Source organism: Garra rufa, chromosome 10 (assembly GCF_049309525.1).
Source record: "Garra rufa chromosome 10, GarRuf1.0, whole genome shotgun sequence".
Classification (NCBI taxonomy): Eukaryota; Metazoa; Chordata; class Actinopteri; order Cypriniformes; family Cyprinidae; genus Garra; species Garra rufa.
The window spans coordinates 41,726,474-41,736,662 of record NC_133370.1 but is presented as its reverse complement, the minus strand read 5'-3'; the positions used below and the strand labels follow the sequence as shown (position 1 = coordinate 41,736,662).

Here is a 10,189-nt window from a genome sequence, read left to right as displayed (position 1 = left end):
TTTGCTGTTGTTGCCATTGTTTATTAAATATCCATATTTGCTGACATATTGGTGTAAAATGATTCTTTATTTGTGGAAAAAACGTTATTGCCTTATGAAACACTTGTTTTGTCTTTCTGTTGATAATTATTTGTGCTTTGTGGGTCATTTGATCCTACATTTAAGCAACATTAAGCAAAATGAAATACATGCATGCATACCTACATTCTTAAATAAGTTTTAACAGACGAAACTGAGTAAAATGTGGGAAAGCACAGCAATATAAAGCAGTAGAACTGCTTTGTAGATTGAGCCTTGGACTCTATTGAGAAACATGTCACTCAGCCTAGATACGCTGTGACTGTCAATGATAAACAAACTGGTTCAAGTGACAATTAGAATGCACCTTTGTGCAACGACAAACGTTTTACCTTTAGGCATGTTAGGTTAAGAATAACCTGCCCTTGATTTCACATTTCTATAATTCACAGTAATTATTTTAAGAGGCATGAGCGGTCAAACACCGCGAGCTGGAAAACATCCTCTGTGGTGACGCGCCGTGACGTCATTCTCCGACAATGATGGCGGCGGCTGGAGCTTCAGCCTCAGATATCAGGCAGAGAAAACCTCTGTCTAGAGCTCCTTCGGTCATCTGAACCACTGCTGCCTGCGTCCCGCAGCTCTTGAAAAAACATCCGGAGGGATAATGAGGAAGACCGGGGTCGGCTGTTTGAAAATATCGCAATATTTCCCTTGAATATGTATGTCGCGGAGCAGCGAAAAACAGCCGTTAATCTGAGGGTGCTTTTCAGCTCGCGATGATTCACTGGTAATTTTCCAGCAGCGCGAGATTCTCCTCAGACAAAAAACACAACGAAATATTTCTAAAAATGAAATTCACCGAGCACCTGTCTGCCCACATCACCCCGGAGTGGAGGAAACAATACATTCAATATGAGGTAAGAGTCGAAGAAAAGCAACCTTGAGTTGTTTTGCCTCAGACTGTTTCCTTTCAGCCAACGAAACCTGCCTAAAATCAGTCATCTGTAATTATAATATAGCGTTTATCTTTGAACGAAAGGCAGGTTTGCATCTGTGTTTATGTGATTTAATGACTGTCATATTTGTCCAGGGTTAGTCTTTAACTGAAAGCTAACAGCTGGTAGCTTTAAAGCTAATGTGAGTCTATATGAACATCAGGGATGCAGGTGAATCAGTCCAGATGTTTATGCTGCTCATGAATATGTTCATTATATAACAATTCTAAACTAATAAGAAGACTAAAGATTGAAATTCAACATATATGTGCAGCTCAAAGGACAGTATGTTTTTTCACTCAATTCCAGGATGCAGTATAGAGAACATAGTTATCTAAAACAGCTAGTGTTAAAATTTATCCATTCAGATATAGATTCTGCGTATACAAATAGTGTATCCTTATTATTAGGAGTAGGAAAACTTAATATCTCAAAATGTACATGGTGAACAAGTTCATCGAGTTCACAACTATGACTGAAATCAGCCACACTCATTTTATTTGTGTCTACTGTTTCTCACATAGATCATTTAGGAGTGGCCTTGTAATGTGTCATCTAATAAATTAGATTTTTTTCCCCCCACATTGCTATGCAGTCTTGTTTTTCAGGTCTGTAATTACCTGCGGGAGCCATTCCTTTAAAACCAACATACATGATGGTGAAACAGAGCTTCAGAAAGCAGTGCTTAGCAGACTACAAAATTTCATTATTTCACATGAGCGCATATGAGGCGGTTTTCTTTGTCTTCGACACTGGACTGGGTTAGAGTTGACAGGGCTTTAGTGTACTGCAGCTCCTTCAGGGTTTAATGGCCTACACATAATGGGATTATTGCCTTCCTCCTGGACATTCGCTAATTAATTAGTCATCATCTCTTTTTGAGAGTAGTACACAGCCGATTGTGTTTGTGTTTGGATGCCTGAATCAAATATAAATGATAGCGGAAAATTAACCGGTCAAGGATTTGCTTTGTACGTCACATAAAGCTCTGTCTTACCTGCCCTGAGGAGAGATCAGTTTTGATCTCGAGGAGTTTTTTTTTGGTTGCACACTTATTTTTGCCCATTGTGACTGGGTGCTGTGAATGTGTTGATTTGTTGTGTTCTGTGACCTTTCTTTTGTGTCACACAGTCTTGACAAAGCTGATGTCAGCTTATTTAGAGATATGAGCGTTTCTGCTGATTTCTGTGTTCCGAGGAAGCTATCACATGATTCCTGACGCTCGGAAATAGAAGAAACAGATTTTCACTGTGTCAAAAAGCCTGCTGAAGTCAAGACTAAAGGCCAGACTGCTTCAGAGTTTAAGACCTTTTTCTTAGTCATGGGAATGTGGTGTATGCTGACCTGAGTGTAGAACTGTGCAGGCCTGCTGGTAGAACAAGTAAACATCCTTGATGCAGCTGTCAAGGCCACGTTCCCTCAGAGCTCATGTTTTCGTACAGGATTCTGTTTTTGCAACAGACTTCTGCAGAATCTGCACTGTACTGTATTCCGCATGTCAATTTGACATCACTTGTTGAACACCGTTTTTTGCAACATTTGACAAGTCTAATCATTCTATAATTGCTTTGCTGCAGCTCCCCTAAGGGTATTTCATTTTCTTTTCTTCACTTAGGATGCGTTTACACTTGTAAATCAGTTCTGTTAGTCAGGACAAAAAAGAGTTTATATATTATACATTTTTCTATATTATTATTCTTATAATTTATATGTATTATTAGGAACTATACGATAATATTTCGATATGAAGTCCACAACACAATATTTATTGTAAAATGAAAAGGAGTAGTTCACTTCCAGAACAGAAATTTTCTTCAGTCGTAAAGAAATTATGTTTCTTGAGGAAAAGATTTCAGGATTTCTCTCCATATAATGGACTTCAATGGTGCCCCCAAGTTTGAACTTCCAAAATGCGGTTTAAATGCAGCTTCAAAGGGCTCTAAACGATCCCAGCTGTGGAAGTAGGGTCTTATCTAGCAAAATGATCTGTCATTTTTTAAACAAATTGACCTCATTATATACTTTTTAACATCAAATGCTCGTCTTGTCTCGTTTCTGCGTTGCATATGCGTAGTCTGTGTAATGTTGGTCAATACAGTTAGGGTATGTACTCCCATCTTGTTTTCTTCTTCTACTTCAAAATCGTTTTTCTTTATTCTTTTTTTTTGTAAAGAGCATTTGTGACCCTGGACCACAAAACCAGTCTTAAGTCGCTGGGGTATGTTTGTAGCAATAGCCAAAAATACATTGCATGGGTCAAAATTATTGATTTTTCTTTTATGCCAAAAATCATTAGGAAATTAAGTAAACATCATGTTCCATGGAGATTTTTTGTAAAATTCCTACTGTAAATGTATCAAAATGTAATTTTTGATTAGTAATATGCATTGTTAAGAACCTAATTTGGACAACTTTAAAGGTGATTTTCTCAGGATTTTGATTTTTTTGCACCCTCAGATTCCAGATTTTCAAATAGATGTATCTCGGCCAAATATTGTCCTATCCTAGCAAACCATACATCAATAGAAAGCTTATTTACTGAGCTTTCATATTATATATACATCTCAGTTTTGTAAAATTTAACCTTATGACTGGTTTTGTGGTCCAGGGTCACATTTGATCTTCTTTGCATGTTCATGTTTTGAAGTTAAATTATTCTATCTAATGCACTTTGAGAGTGGTTACGAGCTCCAACCTATGTTCTTAACTAAGAAAAAGACTTGTACCTGAACTTTAAAGTGGACTCAACACTCTTTTTATTTGTGCTATACTGTCTCAGTCTAAATTATATTCACACTGGTGTTTTAGTAAGCTAAACAAATTAGAATATAATTATCATAATAACAACAATTTTATTTTATTGTTGTTCCTATGACAATAGTAATGCATTGTAAAACAGTTGCACTGTTAAATAAATGAAAATGAATATTTCATATGTATATTATATGTGACCCTGGACCACAAAACCAGTCATAAGTGTAAATTTGTCGAAATTGAGATTCTCTCATCACCTGAAAGCTAAGTAAATAAGCTTTCCATTGATATATTGTTTGTTAAAATAGGACAATGTTTGTCTGAGATACAACTATTTGAAAACCTGGAATCTGAGGGTGGAAAAAAATCTAAATATTGAGAAAATCGCCTTAAAAGTTGTCCAAATGAAGTTCTTAGCAATGCATATTACTAATCAAAAATCAAGTTTTTATATATATATATTATGGTAGAAAATTTACAAAATATCTTCATGGAACATGATCTTTACTTAATATGCTAATGATTTTTGGCAAAAAAGAAAAATCATTAATTTTGACCCATACAATGTATTTTTGGCTATTGCTACAAATATACTCGTGCTACTTAAGACTTAATATTTGCTTTGTAATACAGTGGGGAAATTACAATACTTCTTTCCTAATTTCTACACTTGAAAAAAGATATTTTGAATTTGCATTGCAGTAAAGTTACCCGTTTAAACAGCAGGCTCTTAGCAATTCGTACTGCACTTTTAGGCTTTCATTTTGATGGAAAACTCCAGCTTCAGTGAAAACAGTCTCACTACAAATCTAGTGAAATGCTGTAATCATCTTCTGCGATAATAAAGCGTAACTGGTGGGTGTTGCGTTCTCAGACACGCACTAAACTCACAGCACATGCAATAAATGAGTTCACTGCACTCACTGCGAACTGAGTCTTTCTGAGGCGCGGAAAACACCGGATCACGAGCCTGAACAAAATGCGCGCTTCGCTTTGAAACACGCAGCGAAAACAGACTTGATGAAGGGAATAAGCCATATTGTGCTTTCGGTTTTAGTTTGTTTGACAGATACTGTGCCCAAGCGTTATGGCCCAAAACACAACTTCAAAGACCTTTTATGTTAGATTAAGAATTTTAACCCCTTAACGCCTACTGTCATAAATATGCGACAAACCGTTTGACTCAATCAACCAGCCGAGATAGCGTCTGCATTCCCCCAATGCCGGTTAGTGCATATTCGCTACGGACCTAGGAACCTTCGACAAGCACTTGTTTCTAGTGGGACCGCAAAGTGACGGACTTATTTCTTGTTTACGCACGAGGATTACTCCGGTCGCGAAGTTATGGAAATGAGTCGGGAAAGTTTGATCCTTATGGCCTACTGTCGCTAATATTCTACAAACCTAATTATTACAATAACTTCAAAAATACTTGTCACACATATTTCACCTCATTATGTCGAGTGTATAAGCACACAATAAGCAGGTAAATATTTGTATCTTAGCACAACTTACCTTATATAAATACAGAAGTTAAAAAAGGGTGAATAAATAAAACATTGTTTTTTGTCATTATGCCTGTTGTCGCAAATTTGCAACATACCAAAATTTCTATCTATTTGTTGTGCAAAAGTTAAATTGATAATCTCAACATTTTTTACCATCTACTTAAAGGCAAAAACACACATAAAACATTTTTTTTTATATACAGCTATATAAATTCAGGCGTTAAGGGGTTAAATATTTAAAAAAACTACACTTCTCACATAAATTATACATTTAGTCTTGGTTTGCTTAGTGTTCATGCTGTTATTTTTAACACAGATCTTAAAAATAGAAAACAAAAGGCATAAGTACACGGCAAAAACCTGATTGGACAGCTTTTATAGCATATACTTTTGCGAACAAACCAGTCATCCAAAACTGTTGCTGAAGAGCATGATTAGGGCTATAGGTCAACTCTAAAGGACAGTTGGTCTCCAGGAACGGTTTTAAATGTGATGTCAAGTCCTGTTTTTGGTTTGTTTTGGTGTTGTCTTTTAGTCCAAATTGCATTGATGTTTCAGTTGAACTGAGTCAGAGTTTGACTATCCTTTAGGGCAGTGGTTCTCAACTCCAGTCCTCGGGACCCACTGCTCTGCACATTTTGTATGTCTCTCTCATTTAACACACCTGATTCAGATCATCAGCTCATTAGGAGAAAGATCCATGAACTGAACTGAGAGTGTCAGATTCAGAAATATACAAAATGTGCAGAGTAGTGGGCCCTGAGGACTGGAGTTGAGAACCACTGCTTTAGGGGTGTTCTGTTGGCTTGTTTGGTGTGCACCAAAGTTCAGATGGCAGAGTTCGCACTTATTCAAATGAACTGAACTAACGGACAATCACGCCAGAGTTCATTTGAATCGAACCAAACCTGCCAAGTGTGAACACGCCAGTAGTCTTAAAAGAAAAAATGTCATTTTGCATACTTTTGCACTATTCTGTACCATTTTATAGTATAAATAGTATTCATACTAAGGATTTCAAAAAGAAAAAGGGCACTTTAAATACTCTGATGCACTAAACTTAAAAAAGTAGATATTTATATCATGGGCATGATATCATTCTTTGACTTTTTAAATAGACTACAAATCTGGAAGAGGACAAAGAGATGTATTGCCTAGCTAGATTTAGATAGAAAGGAATTAAAATATTTTTGTTACATGAGATTTATGGTTTCTTTGTGATGATGTTTTGCACCGACATTTAATAAAATTTAGCATTAACTGCTTTTATTCTGGAGCAGTTTCAGAGTGATCTTGGAGTAAGAGAAAACTTTAACATTTCTCACATGCTCTGATTACAATGCTGTCGTTCAAGAGTAGTGTTAAGGTTCATGCTGAGGTCTGTGTCACAAATACTGTGCTCCCACTGGAAGGAATTTCAATATGCAGTGTTTCCCCTACCATTATCTTAGGGGGGCGCCCCGCCCCCCCAACGGCACCCCCCGCCCCCCTTGAATGTCAAGTTCATTTTATTTTTGATATAGCGTCAGATCACAATAGAAGTCATTAAGGTTATCTTTCCTATAGAACAGGGCTATACATTGTTCTTTTATTAAACAAACTAAATTGCCTTGTGTTATTTATCTTATTTACACGAAGGCATGTCATTTCTGTCTTTACATGATCGCGTGTTTATAATGTCTCATCTGCGAAAACACAGACGGGATCGCGGACTCCATTCATAAAAACCGAATCTACTATAGCGCGAAATGCCACGTAAATTCGTCGATTTTTGGATTAATAAATCAAAAGTTGGTCTGTTACTTCATTCAAATCGCGATATGGACTAGTGTCTGTGAAAACTGAAATGCAAAAAGACCGTTTCAATATGAATCCTGCATGCTCCGTTTGCCTCTGTATGTATGAATGGTGGAGACGCGCTTTTACTACACGCATATACTGAAGCACACGTGACGCTCTCGCTAATTTTGGGCATTTGCGTCTCGCATGAACAGATAAACTCAATATCCAAAGCTGCTGTGAGTGTCACTTTTACCGTTTCATTTGAGAAAACTAGCATCATAACATGCTGTACACACACAGAAACTTCAAGGCAACCTGTCAAAATAAAAGTAACATGTAACAGAACATTAGTCTTGTATTACTTTTGTACAGTATAATGTAGTTGTTTATATATTCCTATTTAAATAATTGACATGAAACAATATATATGATAAAAATAAATATAACAAGATTAACCACTTAATTGTAGAAAAAATACTACAATTATTATTTAAATGTTAAATTATTATTATTTATTGATTTTAACAGTAAACCTCTGTTTGTTTGCCAAAAATTAAAAGGGTGTATTTTTCATTTGATTAAAAATAAATAAATGTTTATACTTTTAATTTGATTATGAGAAAAAATAATACACACAAGAATTAAAAAAAAAAAAAAAGCAAAAGTTGGTAGAGCCCTATTGTTCAAAATGTTAAAATAGAGAGTTTTGGACTTATTTTTCCACTGAATAAGTCTATAATAATGTTTTCGTTATTTCACAAAGTAGGGTAAAGTACCGGGGAAAAAAAGTAACGTTGGCTACCGGCACCCAACCCCCTAACCCCCACCCCCCCCCCCCCCCAACACTGGAAACCTAGGGGAAACACTGATATGGATCTACATTTAAAATCATTCACATTTTATCTTGGAATATTCACATTTTACTTGTTGTTCAAACAACATTTAATAAAAATACTCTACTACTGTCTATGATGGAGTATAATTTAAGCTGTTTTAGCCCAGCTTGTCTAAATAAATTATTTTTCATTTTATTGTGTTTAATATGGAGGTCATGTGATGAGTTAGATTAGAGGAGCTTGATGCGCAGCAGTTTTTCACGGGGTCTCTTTCTCCTGTCAGTATCTTGTGATGCAACAATTAGGCATGATAGCTTATAGAGGGCATGCACAATATTGATCAGCTGTTATTGATTTGAGTTCCGCAGGCAAAGTTACAGCCTCTCTCACTTCTCAGTGCTTCTCCACTGTGGATTGTATGACCTTTCACCTAGTGTGATGTAAAAAAACAAGTAAAATACCCCTTGTTTCACAATATCATAGTTTTTCATTTTAAATAAAATCTTAATATTAATGCAAAAGCATGCTTCCGAATAAGGCAAATTGTCGTCGCAGGCAGTGAGTTACCATACGTTTTTAAATAGCCTTATACATTTTCTAGAGATTATGCACTTTGTGCTAAGCAGTGGTTAGACTCATATCATAATTACTAGTGGTGCACCAATCAGGAAATCTGAAGCTGACTCCAATGACTGAGCTGAGCCCCATACCATTTTTATAAGCTTCTTTAAAAAAAGGCATTGTGCTATGAAGCTGTATAGTCCAAAAATGTACATTTTGTGAAATATGACTATTTATGTACGTGTAGAGAACTGTTATGAGTTGTTTTGCCATCACTGTCAAAAACCGTGACTCCCACGTGAGTGATCAGCATAACAAAACACAGAGATACAATGTAAATAAGAGATTCATAATGCAATGTAGAAGGCTACATTTAATATAATAAGAGTTTTTGTGAGAAAACAGACGTCACTGAGCTCATTCTTTGCTCACTTTGGTCGCTTTCCGAATGTCATCTGTTCTGAATGTAATATTTTTCATGCAGGTTGGAGCCCAGTAGCCACACACACACTGCAAAGTTTTCTAAGTGATAACCACATCTAAATGCAGTCGTGAATCCCCTAAATTATAGTTCCTTAGAACACAGTGAGTCACTGAAATTGCGACAACAGTGATAACAATAGCAACGTCATTTGAATTACTGACGCATAAAAGAGCAATAAACTAATTACAAAATAGTTTTTCAGCTTGTGTTGGATTTGTGGCTATGATGTTTCCCAACACAACAATTTTGCACATTTTTTTTTTAATTAAAATTATATATCTAATTTCTGTTGGTCAATTCTGTTAACCAACATTGATAATAGTGGTTACAATATCAAGGCAAATAATCAACAATTATGGTTTTGTCATGATTGTGCACCTCTAGTATGCAGTTTCTTTTTCCTCTCGGAAAATAGGCACATTACAATTCACAAACATTTCATATTTATAATAATATTTCGAATATATTAGCCCAGAATTTTAGTATGATTGGTTGATTTCCAATCACAGGTTTAAAATTAATATTTGGCTAACCGATAAGTGCATCCCTGTGGAAATGCTGTAAAGTCTCCTACGCTCCTACGATTGTAACCAATGCTTTGTCCTAGTTTTTTTTGGATTCAAGGACATGATGTGTTTTTTACAGAGGGGATGTCCAATTCTAGATTTGGACAAAGTTAAAAATGGCCATTTCCTCTATCTTTCTTTCAGGTTTATGACTTCCTCTTCTGTACTCAAGAGCTCATGTCTTTCTGTCTCAGTCTGTCTGCATCCTGGCAGGGCTTCCCTTGTCAGTCAGAACGGGCGCAGTGCCAGTCACATGCTGCTGTGTAATATGAAAGTCAATTGTCTGACCTCTGGAAATTGTGTTTAATGTTCTTTTCTTCTCCACAGGCTTTTAAAGAAATGTTGTACTCCGCCCAGGATCAGGCCCCATCAATTGAAGGTAAATGCGTTGAATACATCAGTATATGCAAACATATCATCTTACGTGGCCTGACATGACTGGACTCTGGAAATCTTCCCATAGAAAAAAAAAAAATGCAGTGTACCAGTTTACTGCTCTTTGTAGATAAGTAGTTTAATTGGAACATTTTGGTTTTGTTGTAAAGTTAGTTAAAACCCTTTGTTTGATCACATTAAATCTTATACATGGGCCATTCTACAGAATTGTCCAAACTGCTGTCCCACAACCAAAAAACACATTTAAAAAGCATTTAAAGTGTTCAAATCTGAGATGTTTACTAAG

General features: G+C 36.0%; 1 protein-coding gene across 1 annotated transcript in view; it reads left to right on the top strand.

Annotated features, from left to right (window-relative positions):
- Window positions 1–568: 568 nt before the first annotated feature.
- xpr1b (xenotropic and polytropic retrovirus receptor 1b) overlaps window positions 569–10,189 on the top strand; it is a 41,258-nt gene continuing 31,637 nt past the window's right edge. Inside the window, exons 1-2 of the mRNA XM_073849010.1 lie at window positions 569–938; window positions 9,835–9,886. Coding sequence (XP_073705111.1) covers window positions 870–938; window positions 9,835–9,886 — 121 coding nt within the window. The 5' untranslated portion in view covers window positions 569–869. The remainder of the gene's footprint in view (window positions 939–9,834; window positions 9,887–10,189) is intronic.